This window comes from Salarias fasciatus, chromosome 19 (assembly GCF_902148845.1).
Source record: "Salarias fasciatus chromosome 19, fSalaFa1.1, whole genome shotgun sequence".
Lineage (NCBI taxonomy): Eukaryota > Metazoa > Chordata > Actinopteri > Blenniiformes > Blenniidae > Salarias > Salarias fasciatus.
Window position 1 is genome coordinate 13,897,163 of NC_043763.1, and position 22,686 is coordinate 13,919,848.

Consider the following 22,686-nt stretch of genomic DNA (forward strand, 5'->3'; position numbering starts at 1 on the left):
AATGGGGACAGTTGCCTCCACTGGGATGACACTTAATTGGACTCAGCATTTTGGCTGTCTTTCACTTCCCTCATTCTTCGCTACAGAAACTCCTCTCATCATGTGCTTGTGTACTTTCTCTCTCTCTCTCTCTCTCTCCCTCCCTCTCTCTCTCACTCCTGCTTTCAGCCCTTTCCAGACTGAAATGATGTCTCCAACCAGTAACTTTAACACCGCCGCTCCGTGTCTCTCTTTCCCTCCTCTCAGTCTCATCCCTCCCTTTTAATTTGAGAAACAGCAGACGGATCGATTGGTGGTCGCAGCCTCTCTTCTCCCCTCCCCACTTGAATTTATTATTCTCTCCAACGCTCACACACAGATGGTCCCCAGGAGTGTCGGGTCGTGCAGCTACCAACACGTGCACGTGTGCGCGCGCGCGCTTGCACACCCACGCATATATGACACGGATGTCAGATGTTGATACATTATCACATCGCACACAGACCGGGGCCCACATGCACACATGTACAGTGTCAACCCATACATTATAGATGCACAGAATAATTGAAGGAAACACAGACTCTGTGACACAGAGAGCAGTGTGAGCTGGAAGAACCCCGGTCTGAGTCAGCGTTTCACGTCTATCTGTAACATTTCAGCTGCGGCCAGGCCAGCGGGGATGGCAGAGCTTCAGCAGCCATGTGGAGAATCAAGAGGCTGGAGAATCGGCTGTAGATGCTGTCTCTCTCAAAAGTAGATTATTAAAGAGAGAGAGAAAAAAAAAAACATGTTTCTTTGAAGTGAAGGTGTGTCTGTGCAGGATGAGCTCATGTTGAGCCAAAATCCATTGCTTGAACCACATCGGTTCACATTTTAAAACAACACTTCAACACGTGATGGGCAGGGAGAAATTTGCAGTGTGTAGGAGTTTTATTAGACATTTAAAAAAAAAAAAAAGGTCAACTTAGCAACAGCAGCTGCTGATTGGACCATGCCAACGTTTACAGCGTCCCCATAGAGCCGGACCCGCCACCGAGTGTAGAAGGTAGACCCAGGTGACCGTGTTTGCGGTCGTGATTGTGGAGTTTCAGTGGATTCTGTCCTTTTGGGGAATCGGCTGAAACAAATGCCGTAGCTTTGTTTTTAATCCATCTTTTTACCCACTGTATCTTCCTGACAGCTGGCAAAATGCAAGAAAAATCCTCCATAGAGTTTTACTAAACAAGAAAGACACTTGCATGTATTAAGCTTTAAATTTTAAAGAATTCTTTCTGTATATAAGAGTGAATGCTGTCTACATTTTAAATGTTTTGTGCTGCAAACACAGATTTCAAGGATTCTTTTTCCCTCAAGAAGATCAAGAGGGAAAAATTCTCCTGGCATACAGTGTGAATAGGACAATAGGACCTCTGAAGCTCTGACCTTTGAGGCTCTTGTATATTTGGTGGCGTCGTTTGGAAACTGTGATTCGGTTGCACTCATTACATGCCACCGTGAATAAAAAAGGCTAAAGGCTGAACTCCCAAAATATCGCATTGCATTTTTCACACGAATAAAAACACATAAAGATGTTCAGCAACTACATTTGAGTGAAAAGAAAGGAAAAAAAAGACGACAAAAGACCACATTTGAAATGTGGGTGTTTACTTTCTACAGAAGGACCTTCTCTGTAGGAACGCAGTCTTTATCTGTGTCTTCTTTGTGCATTTTCTATCTGCCTGCCTGCATCTCGGTCGTCGCCGTGGACTCTACGCTTTTGTTACTTTACACTTTGGCTTTGGGGAGCGAGCGGAGTGATGTGTTTTGACGAGATAGTTATTAAGAAAGCGTTTCTCATCTACACGAGGCCGCTGGCCTCCATCAATCCCCCCCTGGATCTGGCAGGTGCTGTCGTCCTCTCCTCCCGCCTATTTATGACTCCGCTTTGACTCAAACCGCAACTTCCAATTTACGCGGGGCCACAAATCACACACTTTTACTTTGGCAAGCTGAGGCGTCCATGTTTTAAGAAGGTTTGATGGAGCTCGGCTAATAGGCCTGGAAGTAAAAGATGTGGGCGGCTTGCAGGTACTTTTGTTTGATACCCAGAACTGAGAAAGTTCTTTTCAAAGGTTTGGATGAGGATACTGCTATCTAAAGCCAGACGGGCAGAAGGAGAAAGTTATAGGACTTTCATCTTCTTGATAGATTTCAGAAGAGAAGAAGGAATTCTTTGTTATGTTATCCCGCTGTGTCTCCTTTGGTTTCCCATCCATCTGTAGGAGAAAATAAAGCCAAATCTCACTGAGGATCACGAAGTGAAAACAAATCTGACTAGTTTCAAATCCTTAGGGTTAGAAATTCCCTTTTATTAGAAAATCCTCAATTGAAATATCACTCCACTTCCTTCTTTATGGATATTCCAACGCTTGAACATCAGTAGAAATAACTTGTACAAGATCCCTTTATTCATTATAAGATCTGTATAAGTGCATTGCACTTACCAAAGTGATACACATCTCACCATTTCTTGCTTCAAAACACCATACATCAAAAAAAAAATGTGTGTGTATGTATATGTATATTTGCTGCACACTATTAACCGCCACTGTCCAACATAACAATGGATGAATATCGTACTATATGAACAACATCAGTGCACCGTTATTAATGTATAAGAGACAAGAATGAAAGAATGAAGTCAGTAAATATGGTCCCAAAGGGTTAAGTCTCCACAGATGAGTAATTTCCCTTACATTTAACATCGGCCGTCTTGACTTCACTTGAAGTGTCAACGCTGATAGCTGCATTTTATCAGCTTAAATCTCCCTCTGATGTCTCTCTGATGTCCAGTCTGACTGAGGGATGGAGGAGAATTTCAACATGACAGCAAAAGTGTCTCCCCCCGTGTCGTGTTTGTGCTGAATGATTTGCAGCGTGCTCTGTGGCGACCCCCCCCCCCACCTGGAGCCAGTCTGACTGAAGCGACGGTCAACCAGCTCAACGAGTGATTACCAACGGAACTAAGTGAATAGATCAAAGCCCATGTTTTCCAAAATCTGAAGCCCTGCAGTTATTACTTCCTGCCAGGCCTATAAAGTGGTTTGTAGTTGGTGAAACAATCATAAACATTATAATCTCGTTCATGCACAAACATCTTATCATAAAACAACAGCAGTCATAAAACATCATTAAACCATGGGACACAAAAGAACCCAAATGAAATAATGATTAGGAGAATTTTAAGCTCTTCATAAACATCCATGTAAAAAGGGATTTCAGAAGAAAATGCTAATTCTGTCAGAAAGGCACCAATTAAAATGCACAGCTGTACATGACGACGACCAAACCACCGTTGGTGTTGGAAGAATTTCTGCTGGGTCTTTCTTGTGAGATGCAGTTGTCTTCTACTTTGAATTACGACAGTTTGGGATTCACTTTTTCTTTTTTTTCTTTTTTCTTATTCTGGGATCCCTTTAATTTTTCAGGCGTTAGTTTGCCAAAAGTGAAGAGCATGCCTTTGTTTATTCAAAGCTGCCTTTGAAAAGCAGCATGAGAAGAAGATGAGACGAAGTGATCTGGCTGATAGCGGCGACACACACACTCACACACACGGCGCACGACACAAGCCCGTATCACACAGTGCCCAAGGATGGCAGGCTTTCACTTTTAAAAGACCGTTATGGAAGGACCCATTACAGTGCACAAGGTTTCAACCTCAATTATATGGAGAATATATAGTAGTCAGGCCACTAATGAAAATGGAGGAGAGTGTCTACTCTAGCAAACAGCTTTCTGTGAAAGATGGGGAAGTAATCTATTCTCTTTACGAGGAGCAGTACTTTCCCCCCCTCTCTGATTGCCACAGCCTTAATGAAGAGCTTACATACCTGAGGGGAATGATTCAGGAGCAAAGCATCAGGCAACATATTGGATGTGGCTCTAAAATGGAAGTCAGGAGAGCAGATCTTTACATTAAGCGTGTCTGAGTGGATGTACAGTCTATCTGTTAACTAATTTTGCGGGGACGTGTTTACACAGTCATCTTCCTCATCTGGACGGACAACAAATAACCGTAATGTAAATTATTCCATTAATATGTAATGTCGTGTTTACATGTTGAACAGGATGAAGCCATGTGTTCAGAGTGAGTCTAAAATTTAGTTTTGTTCAGGACATTGAACAGATTTAATGTTCAGACATTAGAAAAATGTTCCGGCCAGATGTGTAAAAGACTTAGATTTCACACAGATGTCGTTCTTTGTTCGAAACTCTGCAAGAGATGACTAAAGTCCCTCTTCCTGCAGGTTGCGTACGGACTTCACGCCTCCAGGTTTGTCCCCGTCTGTTGGCATTACAGCTGACTGGATGATGAATTAGGCATTGGTCTTCAAGGTTGTCTGTGAAGCCCAAAACCAAGAGCACCATGGTCCAGTCACAGCCAAGTCATCCGGCGCCACGTTGACGCTCGTGGCAGCTCGCAACCTTGATAACATGAGCTGTTCACCAGATCTTAGAAAACTACCTCCGCTGAATTCACACATTTGTTATTATTGGTTACAAATACTGAAGCATAATGCTAAATTTGCACCTGATTGCTTCAGCTTTTTATGTATAATTTACAACACACTCTTGGGGATTTAATTGAGATTTGATTGAGTAATTTATGATCACCTGACTTTATTTTTTTTGTTATCCCCTCAAACCTTTCCATACTACTCGCCATACACCAAACAATTTGCAAAGTAACACATTTAGAAGAGGACATTTCCTAATCATTTTACCCAGTGAAACTTATTCTCGGCAGTCGGCGGGTCTATTATTCCCTTTTTCCATTGTTATTGTTTACCAGCGCTCAGAGGGTGAAAACAGACCCTAATCTTGAACACTAAGTAAGAGTTCCTGCAGACAATGTGCAATCAGTGTTGTTTACACTACAGCTGTCCTGCAATCGAATCCAATCAAGGGGAGCTATGCCTGCATGCCTTTTGTACCTGTGGTCAAAGGAACAGCTTGTCATGCTAATCATTTTCCATAAATATCGGTCTTTGTTATATTGACTGAAACACACACAAAATAAATAAATGAATAAAATAAAATTCCACCTTTACTCACATCTGCTGTAATGTAAAACTCGGGATAATGAGAAAAAAAAAATGCAGCGATTCAAGTCGAAGCAGTGAAAGATCACGCCTGGGTTAATGCACCAAGCCAGGGGGAGATAAAGACAAAGAGGCAGGAAGACGGAGAAATAAGATTTCATTTAAGAGAGCGTGCTGCTACCTCAGAGACAGTGCGGTGATGTGAGGCTGACCTCTGGAAGGAAAGCAGCAGCAAGGGTCGCCGGGGTTGATCCAATTCTGGGCAGTCAGTGCCAACATTCTGATTAAGAGGTGATGAAGAGGGCAGGCCCACCATCATCTCCACAGGCAGATTCACTCCGGGGTGTGTGTATGTGTGTGTGTGTGTGTGTAGGGCGGGAAGGGTTAGGGACAGGAAGGTTCAAGCACCGAGCGTAGAGAGATAATCAGGAAGTAAATAAATAAAATAACAGGTTGAAATTACACTTGTGTCCATCTCAACACTACTTTTTTCACCATATATATTACTTATGGACTGATATTGTTTCCATTACCTGAATTGTTGGGAATTTTCTTCTAAATTCGAGCAGTATAACACAAGACTGGGTTTCGCCCAGTTTCAGCACTGCTGCAGTTTAATCAGTGAAGATTATCATTTATTTAGTCACGTTTAGCCAGATGTGCCCCTCAATACTAACTGCGATTATCTTCTTTTTTCCCCCACATTTTGCTGCCTAAATAGTCCTGACCTCTTTGAGGCATGAGCTCCGACAGACCTGTGAGTGTGTGCTGCGGTATGTGACACTAAGATGTCAGCAGCAGATCCCTTAAATCCCGGATGTTGCGATCAGGAGCTTCGGTGAGACTCCTCGTGACCCTGTCACTGGTTCCTGGGATCAGTCTGGATACCGACCGCCACAGGATGGGAAATCCCCACGAGAGCTGCACGTTCGTGTTCTGACCCGTCGCAGTTTGACCTGCATCAGACTTGCTCAAATCCTTTTTATAAACTGCTTTTAATGTGTCATTTTTAGAATAACATGCCCACCAATGTATGTGTAGAATCCAGCAAAGAGTCCATTGTATGACTGCTGCTGCAGAAAAGCTACAAATACAATAGTCAGAACGTTCCAAGTGGTCTGCCATAGTTCCAAAAAATCCCCTTTGCTGTCCAGTCAACACACACCTGCCAGTAGAGGGAAGAATACAGCCTTTCTATGAGGGCTGTTTTGTAGTTTTTTTCACCGTTTGTGGCTCCAACAAATACTGGCTGAGCTCACGGCGGGAGCCGACGCCAACGCCGCACACCAATGTCGCTGTAACCTCCACGGGGAACGGCACTGGTGATCCTCCAAAGCATACAAAGAGACCGCCATGCACGCTCATAAGCACCGAGTATTAAGAGGCTCAAAGTTACACAAACATTTACAAATAAACACTCTAGGAGGGGCCTCTGCAACCTGGTGCAGGACGGCGCTGCTATGATTATCTTTACAGAGCTCTGTGGTTAAGACTCGTGTAATCATTGCGTTGGAATGCCTTCGGTCTGATTCTAGGTGGAGACTGTTGTTACGTAACACCTGCTCCTCCCAGACGGGGAAGGAGAGCTGGAAGATAATGATGGGCGATAAAAAACAGAGACATTAGTCTCCCACTGCTGGAGCACAGAGACGTAGACACCACAGAGGTCAGAGGGCGCGCTTTCAGTGTCTCCTCCCAGCCAGAGCCTCAACAAGCATATGTCAGTGTGTGCGAGTGTGTGTGTGGAGGGGCTGAGGGGTGCAGGCTATTGACGCGGCAGAGGGGAGTTGCACCGCTGGGCCGAGAGCTCGGTGGCTGCTCAGCTTTAATTAGGCCCGTCTCAGCAGCTCTCCTGCACCCCGGGCCCTCGGCCCTCTCCTCATACCTGTCTGTCAGTCAGCCCATGCTGGGGCAGGTCAACAGAGTCTCTGGCTGTGCCCGAATCAGACTGGGAATCTGTCCTTTGTTGTCGGGGATGCAGAGGCAGGTAGGAGACAGGTGGGAGTGACAGCTGCAGCGCACGGCGGTGGAGGTGAGGCCTGCCGAGAGATGTGAGAGACCGTTAATCCACGCGGCGCTGCATTTCCTCTCCGGATCCGTGCGTGTTTGAACTTTTCAAGGGGAGGATGGCGAGCGGCGATCGGCCACTCTGTAAATGTCAGTGGATCTGAGCAGGCTGAGTCCAGACAGCCTTGTGCCGCTGCCTGCCACTCACACGTTTCTTTATCCCTTTTTTTCTTTTTTTTTTTTTTGTTTTCGTGTTGTTTTTTTCTTGTCTCTGTCTGGATGCTGTTTATTTTCTACTGTCCTCCCGCTACCCCCCCCCTGCCTTCCCCACCACCCTCTCCCACTCTTTTATTATTGTCTGTTACCTTTGCCTCACTGTAGCCTGCAGGAAAACGGCACTTCCTGTAATAGACAAGGCTGGTTTTGTTCTGTCTTTTTCTTGAGCTTTTTTTTTTTTTCCTTCCTTTTTTTATGGTCTTTTTGTTGGACCCGAATCCACCACAGTAGCAACCTCTGTTTTTCACATTACTCACTCTCAGAAACTATATAGGATTCTAATTTATTAGTCTACCTTTATTTCTCTGTGCTGGTAATTAGATTTTTTTTTTTATTCTCTTTTTGAAGATGTTGTTTTATTTCATTCCTGCAAACCATCTCCAATTTCCCAGGGAATTATCATGGGAGGGTCCCCCTCATTTAATTTGTACGGAAATTAATTTGTCCGCGTAAGAAATGTGATAGTTGCTAATCTGGTTAGGCCAGCGTTTGTCCTCCCCCCCTCTCGTCTGAGGCGCCTCTCCCCGCTGAAGAAGGCCAAGGCGGCAGACGGGCTGCGTGAAAACTCCCCAGACAAGCGAGAGAAAACAGATCTCCTCGTGACAAAAGGGGGCATCCGAAGGGGAAGTGAGAAAGACACAGGGCAAGCGGCAGAAAGAGGAAGAGTATTAAAATCGAGATGCCGAGAGGCGGGGTCATAAAATGGCCGCCTTTATTGAGCGGGGCACGGCGGGCCGGGCGCTGCCTGCAGGCCTTTTTCCTCGTCTCGCACCGCATTTCTCTGAAGTCTGGCGCTCCTCTTCAGTTCAGTCCAGCCCAGTCGAGCTTTGCTACCATAACACTGAAAAAACCTAAACAACTTGTCAGAAAATACTCTTTACAGCAGGAAATCTACTGAATATGTTGTTTTGTTGCAGTTTACAAGACACTGAAGCCACTTCCTTTTGATGGAGGGTGATCGTCTTATCGAGGGTCGACAGGTGAATGTGTGAGACAAAACATAATATAGGATAAATGCATTAATCGTACAGAACATGATATAGATGTTAGTCAAGCTAAAACCTTTTTGTCATCTTGTAGGAAGAAATAATGATAATTCAATTCAATCACTTCATTTGTCCCTCAGGGACAGGCTGAGGCAGAAAAAATATGAGAAGAAACAGAAAAAAAAATCCCTGAAACATCACATGGAAAATGTGTATACAGACTTGAGTAAGATTGATTTTTAAGAAATAAGAAAAACTATACTGGCATGAAATAGTAAAGGTAGTTAGCCTCAAAGGTGCACTGGTGTTGAGGGGTGAGTAGTTAAACTTTTTTTCCTGTAAATGACAGTGTCTTCCACATTACAGTTCTTCTGGATGGATGGATGGATGGATACTTTTGATCATATATGTGTGTGTGTGTGTGTGTGTGTGTGTGTGTGTGTGTGTGTGTATATATATATATATATATATACATATATGTTGAAAATGTCTTATTTTTCAATAACGCCAAAAATCTTCAGAAAACAATTAAATCTGGAAGTGTATGTACACTGGTGGTCGTTGTTGGTGTGTATGTGTGTGTGTGTGTGTGGATGTGTGTGTTTGTGTGTGTCCCCCTCCAGGCCATCTCCCTCCACACTCCGCTCAGCCTCTCCGGCTCTTGTGTGTTTGTCTGAGATATGGACTTGGATGCGGCGAGTGACCGCCCACTCCACACATTCCTCTGTAGTCCGCCCGCTCCTCTTGGACGTTGAACAAATTGATTTGGGCGTTGATTATTCGAGGGGCATATTTCATAACTTTTGACTGGCTTCCCTCCACCTCGTGCGTTCCTTACTTTTTGCCTTCTTCGAACGGACCAACTTTCTCCAGCTGTGGCTCTGCAGGACACAGCTGGAGGAGGCCTGCGGGCCTTCTAGTCATTTCTCGTTTTGCTGCAGATGTGCTTTAGGAGGAAGTCCACACACTGAAGTTCTCGCTGTTGCTGCTTTCCAACACAGCGTGTTAACACCGAGCAGCCAAATTCTTCCAGCTGCACATCGCGCCCGTGTGTGTAACGTCACACGAACGTGTTGCATTTCTTGTCTTTTAATTATTTTTCATAAGGAACTGCTATAAGAGTTGAAACCCATGACTGCATAAAATCTATACATGTATACTCATAATGAATATTCAAGAAAGATTGGACATCAACCAATAACGCATTCATCACAGAGACACGAGCTGAGGCACAGCTGCAGGCGCAGTCCCACTTGTTATTAATATAAATGATCTCCACCAAAAATGACTAATCGACTCTACTCTGTCCCTCTCTCTTGGGCAAGGAAGTCAAATTCTTTTTGCCCGAAGATGTAGTGTACTTTAAGAAATGTGATAATCCTAATGAAGGACCAGATTCTGTGATCATAACTTACAGGGGATTGATTTAGCTGTGATTTGCATTTATCCATCAATTCCAGGGAAGCTTTTAGAGTAAACGCAACAGCTAAATGTAGGACTGGAACTCGCAATTAGTCCCTTGATTAATCAATAAGCTGTTCAGTCTATAAACTGCAAGAAATTACAGAGAAATAATTGCTGTCGTTCCTCAAAATGGTATGCAGTGACCTCGAATGGCTGGTTTTGTTCGGCAAACGTCCCGGAACTGCGATACGTGAACTAAAATGAGAAAGAAAACAGCGAAAAGCCTCACATTCATGAGGCAGGAATCAAACTGTGTGGTGTTTTCACTTGAGAAATGACTTACATGACTAATCAGGTTGCAAAATGGCTGTTGATTAATTTTCTGTTGAACAAGTAATTTCAGCTCCTGTTGAAAGAGCAGCAGGTGTTGTAAGAAAACCAGCTGCTCCGACACAAAATATCACATACGGCTTCAGCTTTCATGACAGAATCTCTCTCTCTCTCTCTCTCTCTCTTTCTCCCTCTCCCTCTCCCTCTCCCTCTCTCTCTCTCTCTCTCTCTCTCTCTCTCTGCCTCATGCTTTTTGCATTAGACCGGTCATTCCACTTAGGAATGCGTAAAGCTGGCACCCACTTGTAATATTTGACAAAAAGGAGATATTTGAAGTCTTTCAGAACCACCAACAATCATTTCCACCGTCATCAAACGGCTCAGATCAGCGGCGAGAGGAGTGTGACACGCGGCGAAATGAGCCACAGAGTAAATGAGTGTTATAAAGGGAAAATGAGACGCGGGTGATTAATTAACTTCTCTCGTTTTCCTCGTCCTGTAAGGCCCCGGATCGTTTTGCGACTCCGTACGAGTGGTGCAGTGCCGTGTGTGTGCGCTCTCCTACGTCCCAGCCTGGGCATGAAACATAGATCAAGAGGAAAGTTTGAGCGAGGAGGGTGTGTATTGTACGGGCCTATATGGCTGATTGCTGTGGAGCCAGAGAAGAGTGAGGGGGAGGAATAGCTTTGGTGAGCTCACTAATACATCTGATGCATTTCATCCTCACGAAGACACACTCACACACACAACTTATGCAATATAGGAGTACTAGAAGGTAAAAACAGTCCTCCTATGGATGAACGTATCCAGAATGTTGCAGCCGCTGCCTCCCATTAGACCAGAATTCCTCCTGCTTTGTGTACGGAGTCTGTGCATGCATGTGTGTGATGCTCCGTCTCTTTATTGTCCTCCAGCACTGTGCTGTAATCAGGTAAGCCCAGCGGCGGTGTAATCTCAGTCAGATACCATTAACCACCAGCTAACTCCTCCGCCGCGCGTTTCATCTCTCTTCCCTCTTTTTCTTCCTCCTTCTCCTCCTCGGCAGCCTCCAGGCGCTCTAATCTGCCTCCCCGGCGCTCACCTTCCTCTCTCTCCGCCCTCCAGCACATTCCCTCGCCACACCGCCAGGCAGAGGCCCGGTTCTCTCTGCTGCCGCAGATCGGGGGTTGTGTTTGGGGCAGTGTGTGAGGTGTGTTTGTTGGATTTCACAGCAACATTAACTCACTTCTGGCATGTTGGCAAACCGCTTCCTCCGACTTTTAAACCGTCAATCAGGGCACTTCAGGTTAGTTTATCCACCCGGGCCAAGAAACCTAGTAAATAAATAAAACGGAAGAATAAAACAGACATGACTGTTCAGTGCTTGGACAGAGCAATGGTCTAAATACACACCGTGCTGGAGCGAGATTCCCTTTGGAAACCAATTACCGAACATGTAGGCTGCATTAAAATAATTCAGAAGAAAGGAGACGATCTGTCCTTCAAGCTTGTCTGGCATTTTGGGATCTGCTTTTTCAACCTTCCTGGTGGGAAGCTCAGAGAATGTGACATTATTCAGGTATATTTCCAATCGTATTCTGTATATTAAAAGGAAATAAATTCTCCGAAAATCCTTTCCACAGATTTTAAGTTGTCATGCTGCGCCTGAGGCCTTCCGACACTTATGTAGCTACTGCAAGATAATCTAAGTAAACAAATGTACCTGCCTGTAATTAATGACTTAGATAGCTGCAAATCCATTTTTATGTGTACAGAGAAAAAGACGCAATGCATTTTCAGTTGACTTCCTCTCAGGGCGATATACACACACACACACACACACACACACACACACACACACACACACCCAGCCTGTATCCAGTGTGTGTTTAGATTGGAAATGAAAGCTCACAGTAAGAGTGTTTGCCAAGGTGTCTGTTTGGTGGATAGATGATTTAGTGGGTGATTCTATGAGGAGATTCCTCTGTGGTCTCAGCTGGGATGGAGCAACAGAGATAGCGAGGAGAGGCGAGCGGGGGAAACGGCCGCAGCCATTTGATGGAGAGCCGGAGTGGGACGGGAGCCCGGGTAATAGGAGTTTGCGGGCGTTCACGTGCACGTGCACATACACACAAGCCTCGGACGCACGCGCGGTATCATGGCGGAGATTAAATGCGCTGCGGGTTGTATGAGAGTGAAGGAGAGAGAGATGGAGAGGAAGGTATTGAGTCGGTGTGTAAGCTGCAGGGCAGCAAAGTCTTCCTCTACAACTAAGTCAGCGACTGATCTCATTTCTTCTCGGATGGACCTCTAACATGCGCCCATCAGGGGACAAATATATATATTCCCTCTGTCTCTTTCGCTCACACACTCCCGCACCAGCAACCTTTTCTTTTCATTCATGTCTCACCCTCTTAGTTTGCCTTCATCCTGCCGTCCTCCTCAATCTGTCTTTATTGCCGTCCTCCGTTCTCTCCCATACTCAATTTTACTCTGATTGTCTGCTTTTAACCCTTTCCTCCACGCCGTCAGTTCATCCTGTGTCACACACGGCACTGCACACCATTACCCTTCCTCTCCTCCTCTTCTGATCAATCACAGCCAACAGATGCTGTAAATTGCGTCCTCCGGCGAAGAGGGCTACCGCAGTGTGTCTGGCGTGCGCCCGCTCCCCCGCCTCGCCGCCGCCCCCTTGCTCCGCTCTCCCCTGCCTGGCTCTCGCCGTCACACCCCTCCAGCTCCTGCCCCAGTTTGTCAGCGAAGCAAAACTGGCCGCGTCTCCGGGCCCATCATTCATCCCGCCCCTCCCGGCCCCGTCGCAGCGTCGGCATGGCTGCTCTCAGACAAATAGCATCACGGCAGATAATACAGCCACAGCCAGAAAAAGAGCCAAATAAATGGTCCCATCTCTGCCGGCCTAATGGTCCTGCTCCCCCGCTTGGCCGGGGGACGCTGCTTCTCCCCCCAAGTTACTACACGGACAAAAACATTCACTTTAAGGAGACGTGACACACACACAGACACACCCCTTATTAATAAAACCTGCCGACTGGCAACATATCCCCACATAAAGACCGCGTTTGTCTGGGGACGCCTAATGTGCTGAAATTTTATGGTGATGTATGGATGTGACATGTAGATGTCGGTTGTGGGAGTACGTAACGGAGCCATGACTCAAATCCCAAAGCCTTAATCAAATCCTCCAGCATCCAGTCACACACAGCCCGCTGTAACCTCTGCCAGTGTGCGTCACAAGTCAGGAGGTTGGAGTTTTTTTGTCTTTGGCTGCGGCAAATCTCCAGCAAAACTTTACAATTGAGTCAGAAAGGCCTTTTATTACCTGTTTTGTTTATTGCAACATCACGCGGATGTTCTCCGCAGGGACGGGATTTAATAAAACAGCGTAGTTAAATCAGAGCATGGATGTCTGTGGAAAAAGTGCTACATCATGGCTTTCATGTTTCATCTCTCCTACGTTGGCGTCTCTTCAGCGTTATGAAGTCGTGTTTTAATTATGACTTTACCAATCAGCGCGGCGGGCGGTCTTTATTTATTTCAGTCCCTGTCATTGGGCTGCCTGTCGGATGATGCAGCAGAAGTTGGCATCGCTGTGTCTGGACCACTCATCTAAATAAACACAGAAAGATGCACTGTGAATTAAAGATAATCTGTGTAAATTTTGACATTTTTACTGTAATTGCAGTACACAACCGCACAATGCTTTTTTTATTGCTTCTGAAGGATAATCTGTTCCTTCATGGAGAACATGGAGCTTATATTTTCTTAAAACCATCATACTGTCCACCTCTTTCCTTCCCCAAGGTCATGTATCCTTGGCTACATACATTCGCTGTCAGTTGTCTGGAACCGACCGACCAATCTGTGCCGCATGAGGCTCAAATTGGTTTGTAACGACTTGAGAATTGAAACGCACAGAGAGGTTTCCACGGTTTACACTTGCGGAGGATTGAAAGTTTTCACGCCACCTGAGAGATGGGCCGGAAACGTAACCGCTGCTCCCGCCTGCGCCTCGTGATTCTGTCTGTCGCTAACGTTCCTTTTCCATTCCCCTTGATCATGTGTGCTGTTGTCATCTCCTCTCCTCCAGCGTAATGAGTCAGTGTGCGATGTTGGATGGCTGCTGACAGTGTGTCCTATGACTCACGTCGGGGTGGTACTGCTGTCCTCGCACATCTCAGTTCCTCCCTCATCCCTCCGCCGACTTCATCTCCCGCTCTCTCCTCTCTTTCTGCCTCAGATTGTACTGAAGAGACTTCTGTTAATAATAAATAATCACACCGTGGAGGTGATACATGCAAATGATACAACCATCTGCTCACAGTTATACGTACAGGCCTGGGTTTTTTTTTTTAAACTGATTTTTCAAAGTGTTTATTGTTTGTTGTTTGAGAAAGTAATCTCCCGTTTTCTCTTTGGAGTGGAAGCACAAACACTGAAAGCTGGTGGAAAAAAGGGCCAGAGCTGGCGGAAAGCACAAAGCATTGGCCAATGGCGAGTCCAATGATGATGGAGGACAAATTTAGTTTGGAAATGAGTGACATTTTTCTTACTTTAAATGAATTTGCTATTCCTACAGCTTTTTTTTTTTTTTTTTTTTTTTTTTTTTTTTTTACCACAATGTGTGTTTTATACACAGATTATAGGATTTGTTGTTTGTTTCTCTTACTTTGCATTGTAGTAATCTTCAAATTAAAACCATATTTGTATGCAATTTCGATCCAGAGAAACATTTGATGATTCTTGATCTGGATGACCTGTCCGCCACAGATAATCCACGCTGAGAGGAGGCCTGCTTCAGAACAGACACCTTGCCATGTTTTATGTAAATACCACACTTAAACACTCCTCCTTTAAAGGGCCCGAGCACTCGTAAACCTTGACAGACCCCCGGGCCTTGCTGCCTGCCTATAAAACACAGACTGTTTATGGATGCCCGTACCTGCATCCGTCCACCCATAAACACTCTCCTTTGTCCTTCTACAAGAGAGAGACTGAAGAGGAGAGAAAGACGACTAGATCATGTCTCCTTAACCAGACGGTGGTTTTTCAGCCACGTCCACAATTCGGATCATCTTCTTTCCAAATTCAAGCAGCGGGAGCAACACAGAGCCAAACAGCGTAAATCTCCCCTCAGTGAAAGCATTTTAAATCTTGAGCTTGACAGCGTTTGTGGGCATTTCCAAAGCGCCGTACGTCACCACAACAAGTGCGAAGACCTGAGATCACCATCCGGCCAAGGTCCCGAGACCTTTATTGCGTGACGGTGAAACACTTGATATCACATGACAGGTGTCAGTATATCACGTTTGCATCCTGCAAAGCAGATGCGGCCCGTGAAAGTAGAGTGTCCTCCAGTTTCTAGTGGTTGGAAACTCAACCAAATAGAAAAACTAAACAAATGATTATAGTTTTTACTTATTTTTGTTGCATTCGTGCCCTCCTCTTCTCCAGTGCCCTCCCTTTGTCCACCATCCTCTGGAAGCTGTTGCTCTCAGACGACCGGCCGCCTCCCCTTCCTGCTCTGCATGCAGACGGACCTCGCGCCGTCCGCTCGCCGCCATTGTCATTGTTCGGCCAAACTTCTTTTAATCACAGGCGCTGCCTCGGCCCACCCTGATTTACTGGCCCTCCACATCCATAGGCATCCACTCCAGCCAATTGCATTAAAGAGATAAATAACTGGACCAATAAAAGCGTTGTGAGCCAGCCGAATGGGCTCTGGATCGCTCCGAGTCCATTTGGTGCATTGGGGTGGGGGGTGGAGAAGGGTGGGGGGGTTGTCAGTGCGGAGGGGTGGGGCTTTTAGTGGAAGGTTTTTTAGGGGTGATATTGTGATTGGTGGTGGAGGTGATGTCATGTCATCCATCTTAGAGAGCCACTTCATTAGGCTAATGGAAGGGCTGGACCGCTCGCCGTTCGCTCCTGTATGTGCGTGCGTGCGCGCGCGCGTTTGTCCTTCCGTCGATGGCAGCGTCCAAGGCTAAAGTGGTTATGAAGACTAAAGTGATTTTATTAGCCAGGCACAAAGCCCATCACTGCGTACGGGCGAGAGAGTGTGTGTGTCTGTGTGTGTCTGTGTGTGTGCCATTGTTGTCACATTGTGCGGTAACTACGTTGCGTTCGAGGAGCGAGCGCACACCTTTTATTCTTTTTGATGCTGAAACTACAATCACGTTCCTCCGTGGACTCACGGGAAAAGAAGAAAAAAAAGTGAAGTGGGGGGAGGATACTCACCACACTTTAGGGTAATATCAGTGAGGGGCTTTGATTCGTCACTGACTTAAATTAGTGTGTCACTTCAAATGTTCCTCTTGTGCCGAGCGACGGGCACAAATGGATTCGCTCTTTGAATCTGCGACGGCGCTCGACCTCTCCTCACTCTCGTCCTGTCACTCGTCCTCTCTCTTCTTCCCATCTCGTTCGTTCTCTTTGTCAGTTTTTTTTTTTTTTTTTTTTTTTCCCAACCTGAGTTTCTGTCTGGACATGTGTTGCCTTTACGAGAGCGATTCCTCTGATTCCATTCCTCCCCGTGTTGTCCGGGTCATTCCACCCAGCGCCGCCTGTTTTCTCCATCCCGCTGCATTTTTCAGGTGTCACATCAGTGCTGCCTTTGACTTGTTTTGTAATGGGCCTGTTCTCATCTTCCAAACCTTTGCCTGCTCTCTCTCTCTCTCTCTCTTTTTCTTTCTTTTTTTTTTTTTTTTGGTATACTCAGACATCTCCATCATCAAACAGAGAAACATATTTTTTTACCCTTGACAACAGTTAAACGGTTTGACTGTTGTGCTCCATGTGATGCTCAACATTCTGATCATTTCATGCTTTTAAAAGCAAGAAAACTCCGTCTAGACTGGAGAGAGAACTCAGTTTTATGCCTCTTTCACTATATATACACAGCTGGAACAGCGTGATGACTATTAACACTGTTTCCTGCTGAAATGTCGACATTAAAATTGACCGTTTTGTGAATGGGTGTGTCTGACCGTCTGTTTGCCGTGTGATAAAGCGGCGACCCGTTGACCTTTACTCACGCCCAACTGCAATGCGCTGCAGGCCATCACTCTAACTTTTACTGAGTGTTAGGAAAAAGTTGTGTGCATATCTTAATTACACACAAATTTAACACTGCATTCATTTAAATCAATATTTCCTTGAGCCAGATTTCTGTTTATAATTGATTTTAATATTTGTATCAAAGTGTCCCATATTAAACTTTTTTTCTACTCCATCATGTTACCTGTAAACCCAATTCTTTTAATGGCTCTTATGAGAAATGTCATAAAATAGTATAATGTCTTACTTTTTCAACACCGGGGTTGTAGTCCAGTTCCACGATTGAATATCAAGCTCAAAAAAGTAAAACAAGAACAAATTGCCATTTATCTGCTTTCCCACTGATATGAAATATGAGATACATGAACCACGGACCGCTCCAAATTACAACAAACAAAATGGGCGAAGATTCAACCACATTCTCTGATTCTTTTCACGCAAAACTGATCAACGGTCAATGGCAGAGCTGTCGTTGAGGGATTACATTAGTGGAACTGTACATCATGAAGAAGCCAGGCAGCGTGTGTAGCTGTGCATAACGGCTGTTTCGGCATCGCTTCATAACATTTTGACATGATCTCCATGGCAACAGGTGTCAAGGGACACATACATTTCATAAGTGGCTCATCAGAACAACTGGTAATTTCTTTTATCAGCATCATGATTAGTTGTTGGTGTTTCATTTTTTAAATTCAGTTTTTACTAAGTGGACAGTCTGATCGGTGTCAGTGCTGCTCAGGCATACTGAGGAGAGTAAAGGCATTTCAATGACTTACAAAAAAGTTTTAAATATATGTACAACTAAAAATATGATCGATGTGAATTTCCTGTCGCATGTTCCTTATTTTATTTCCGATTTCGCAATTGTGAAAAGATTAAACCTTTTTTTTTTTTTTTAATTGCAGTCTTCTCCAAAATACAATCACCCCGATATCTTTCTGAAATAAATCCTGTTGCAGACAAATCCACGCTGAGGAAAAAGAGCAGCTTTATTTACTTTGCATCGTCAAACAGCGTGGCTGGCTTGGAATAACAGGAAAATCAAATTACACTGAACACTTCCCAGCGTTCCTTTTTTCCTATTTTATGGCTCTCTTATGTTACCACAGTGCATTTACCAGTCGTTAAAATTATCTTTTTAATTCACAGTATTTGGATTGTTTTAAAGAACAGCCACATGCAATGTGGAGGTGTTAATGAAAAAATGGAGCTAATCAAGTCCAAGCCGTGCTATGCCATTTATTTAAAAATTTTCAAGGAAAACAACTAATTTAAAAAGGCAACTCAAACATGTGCTAATTTTTTAACATAAAGATGTGTAAACGTTAGCATGGAAAAAAAGCAGATAGCCTGTGTTCCCCACATATGGACAGAGCAAAGGTCCACAAGCCAAGCTGTTTCCTGTTAATATTCAATTCTTCAGCATTAGTTTCTGGGACTGTGAGCCACAAAGCAAGCCGAACGGGAGATAAAACGGCCCCCTGTTGTTTATTTATTAGTTGTCGTGGCCATTAATGTGACGTCTCCATGTGCTCTGAATCCCAGGAATGAGCAGCGCTGCTGTGACATTTCCAGATGAACATTTGCAGAGGTGGACATTTCCACTGAACCCGGAGATAAGCTTTTGATGATCTGATAGATTTGGAGATGCGAGAGCTCGTCAATGCCGAATGGATTTCTGTCAAACACATCTCTTATTAGAAGGCTTTGAGTAAACATGTTTTTTTTTGTTTTTTTTTCCGTTATAGAACAAGAGGCTGCATTGTTTTCTGTCAGACGTTATTGTGTGTTGTCGCAGAGCAGGTTAGCAGTGCTGTGATGTGTTTGAAGGTTGCATTTCGTGAGTTAGAAATTAAAATTTGATCATTTGGTGATAGTGATTAAATAGTTTTTGGTACAGGTAGTGTTACAAACAGCTTTCTGAGCTGACAGGGTTCCAGAAAGTTTAAGAGGAAGGTGATCCTCCGGGATGCATTACTATGGTAATCTGCTCTCGGAGCTTTGTGCATATATGTTGCGCGCCTCCGCCTGTGTCAGTGAGCCTTTGCATTTCAAAGCGCTGTGCTTGTTTGGCTCTTGTCCGGGTTCCGTGCGCACTGCACACTGCGGTGGCCTTTAACGCCTGTCCCTGGTGCAGATCGATTTTGTGCCTAGCCAGCAGCCCGCTGCTAACCTTGAGGTAAGCTGGCGTAATGAGATCGCATCTGACGGCATTGACTCACACCTGACAGCACTGACACTCTCCTCCCAGCCGGGGAGCGGCGCGGACAGGCGGAGTGGGAAGGGCCGCCGTCCTCCGCGCTTTTAGAAGCTTTGATTCCTTTCCTTTTTGTTTCACTGTACCATTTCTGTGCCTCTTGCAAAAAGCTAGGCTTCATCTGCCGCTACGGCACTTGAGGATTTCAAGTTACAGTGCCAGTGAGTACCCCACCACTGAAGTTCTAATCCCTAAATATATAATCTCTTGGGAGAAAATGGAAAAGAAATCGTGTGTTTGTCATGCTCTCCGCAAGAGAATTTCAGGTTTGAACCTCTGTGTTACTGGAGCTTCAGCAGCTTCTTGTGGCGCCGCTCAGATGAATTCATGGTACAGATGAGCTGTTGCACCGTGGTGTGAGACTTTGGGGCTGTGCAGAGTTTTCCATGACCCTCTGTATGAAACAAGACAAAAGTATTCTATCCTAGAATAAGATCTATGCTGCAGAGGCCACAGAGATCATTTGTCATGTCGTGCGCCCTTGCATGTTGAACAATGTGGAGTCTAATTTGAAAATAATTAAAACGCGGCTGCCCTTCTAGACCATCGGCGTGACGTACCTGTGAACATAACACAGGAAGACTTTGTCCTTTAGGTCTGTGACAAGCGTGCAAAGGCTGATTCGCAGATGCATCTATCAGGCTGCAATTGGATAAGAAGAGGCCGGGATAACCATTATCTGTGTGCTGGTAATTGAAACAATAATGGACATGGTAACAGCTTGGAAAATAGCATTGATCCATCATCTAAGATGAGCTCTCTTTGTGCATTAAAAGCATGACTAAATGGCGCAAACTGATATTGCTCTCGGTCATGGCGAGGTCTACTTGGCTAATTGAAAAAGAAATGAGCAAAATGAGTGTTTTGTGATCTGTGCAGGAGTGAGTCTTTCACCTTGTCTCAGCTGTGCTTGGAATCCCTCTCGCAGCCCGGGATTTCCAGGGAAAGATTAGCCGAAGACACGGCGCGATTTTGGCGGAAGTGTGGAATTGGAATTCAATTCCTGTATACCTACGTACAGATGTAGACGAGTAAGCCAGTGGGACCCAGATCGATAGGAATCTAACAGCTTTAGCTCTTATACGGCTCAGGAACATCCTCCGCAGGTTACATCTGTGTCTCAACCTTGTCTACGCATCCTTCCAGCCTTACTTTGTGCTGTGCAATCTGACCTTGACTCGTTTTTGTTGTTTTGTTTTCTTTTTCTTTTTTATACTCCACTTGGCGTATTGCTTTGCTGATGTCCAACTTTCACCGGGTTGAAAAGCTTCTGTGCTGCAGGTAGTCTGTAGACTGAGTGCTGCTGGGCTGGATGAACACATGGAAAATGAGATCGCTGACCTACAGCAAAGGTTAGACTTCAGTAAGCATGAGCAGTCAGATGATGGCTGCTGTAGAGGTTGGGGGTTTAATAAACTACGGCTGGCCATAAGCCTATTGTTTTACTTTGCTCCACAGAGTCTTGTGCGTGTACGTGTGTGTGTATATGTGTGTGTGTGTGTGTGTGTGCGTGTGTGTTGAATGCGATGTGACTGAGGCTGCAGGCCTCATTGGGGCGAGCTGTGTTAAGCTGAAATGCTGTTATTGATTACGGACAAAGGTTGTGATGGAAAAGCAACAAAGTGGGAATGGGCCCAGCTCCAGGTATGTGTATGTTTATGTATATGTGTGTGTGTGTGTGTGTGTGTGTGTGTGTGTGTGTGTGTCTGAGTGAGTAAGCGAGTGAGTGAGTATGTGAGCCGCAGCTGTGCTGTCCGTCAGCCTCTTGCTAATCCATTAGGGGAAAAGGGGGGCTGGGGACATTGGCAGAGGAAAATAGCCAGTCAGGAGGGAAAGGGAGCGTTTGAGCCAGACTAGAAAGCCACAAAGCAAACCGATCGGTCAATTCAGAAAGGCCCAAACCACACACAAGCAAATTACAAGCCTTTTGGAAACTTTAGGTGACAAGCTTTCTGAGTGTGTGTTAGAGGTGCGATTATCACGAAAACATGAGCCAAGCGTTACGAAAGCGATCAGTTTAGCTCCTCGTCGAACTGTCTGCTCACACTGAGCAGGAGACTCGATCACTTCGGTTAACGATTCTCAACTGGTGGTTCACGACCCAGACATATGCATTTTTTCTGAAATGTTCCTACTGTGAGTGCGCACCACAGCTGGTGAGAATACTTCTGCTGCAGATGCATGAGAAAGTGGACAATAACAACAGTGTTGGCCTCCAGAGTAGGCTGGAATTGGAATTGCTTCCCTGATCCATATTTTCATTCAAGAAATATAAATCTTGGATGTTTTTCTCAGTTTGGATTGCAGCTTGATGATGAACTCGGAAGCCAGACCAGTTAAGAAACATTGAGTTACAATGATAAAATCTCATTATGACATAATACTACACCTTGCAATAACTGACACATTTTTTTTCCTGGGTTTCCTGTATGTAATTATAATTACACTTAAGTGTTGTTTATGTTTTCTTGTCAGTTTGACATAGATTGTAAGGTTTTTGCCACTTTGTGAGAAAAGGATTGAAAGTTCAACCTTGAAAGGAAAGTAAATGATTAAAGAAGCACATTTCTGAGACTTGAACACTTTGCCTAAAGTAGTATTTCTTTACTTAAATACCCCCACCTTGTGAGGTTATTATTTCACACTTCAGCTTTTCCTTTGTGCATTTATATGTGAATGACTTATTTGCAGGGCACGATTTCACCACAGCAAGACAGCCCAGAGTCATCCCACGACTTCTTTTAGAGAGACGTTCTTGAGTGAGATTTTCCATGTTGGGATTGCCTATCATTTTAGTCTTGTACAAACACATCTGGACACACCTGGACATCCTGTCTCTGCCCGGCCTACTCACTCTGCTTTAGAAGAGCCTCCGCTGAAGAGCGGCGCTGCTGATTGGTCATTAAAGTGGAGTGCCTTCATTAATCCTGCTGCGGGCTCGGCCTCAGCGACGGCAGCATAAAGATGTCAGACAGGACGTCACGGCCACGTCGGCCGTGTTGAATCAGCAAATTCTGATTAATCTGATGTCTGTCTTGTCTTGAATGTCAGTTTGAGGACTGTGTGGTGTAGTGGTTTGCATGGTCACCTCACAGCGAGACATTCCAGGTTTGAGTCCAGTTGAGGGCCTTTCTGTAGCAGGTTTCTGTGGCCTCTACACAGCTTTGACAGTGTGTCACAGTATAGAATGACTTCTGAAAAGAATAAATAACGGAAGTTACATGACCAACAAAGTAATTGTAGTGTGTTTGTGGAGTAATTCTACAACATCTGAAAGCTCAACATGTATAACACTTTGGTAAGGCATTTTTTT

General features: G+C 44.9%; 1 protein-coding gene across 1 annotated transcript in view; it reads left to right on the plus strand.

Moving 5' to 3' along the window:
- Window positions 1-22,686, plus strand: part of pacrg (PARK2 co-regulated) — a 133,574-nt gene that overhangs the window by 105,525 nt on the left and 5,363 nt on the right. Inside the window, exon 4 of the mRNA XM_030117026.1 lies at window positions 10,978-10,994. Coding sequence (XP_029972886.1) covers window positions 10,978-10,994 — 17 coding nt within the window. The remainder of the gene's footprint in view (window positions 1-10,977; window positions 10,995-22,686) is intronic.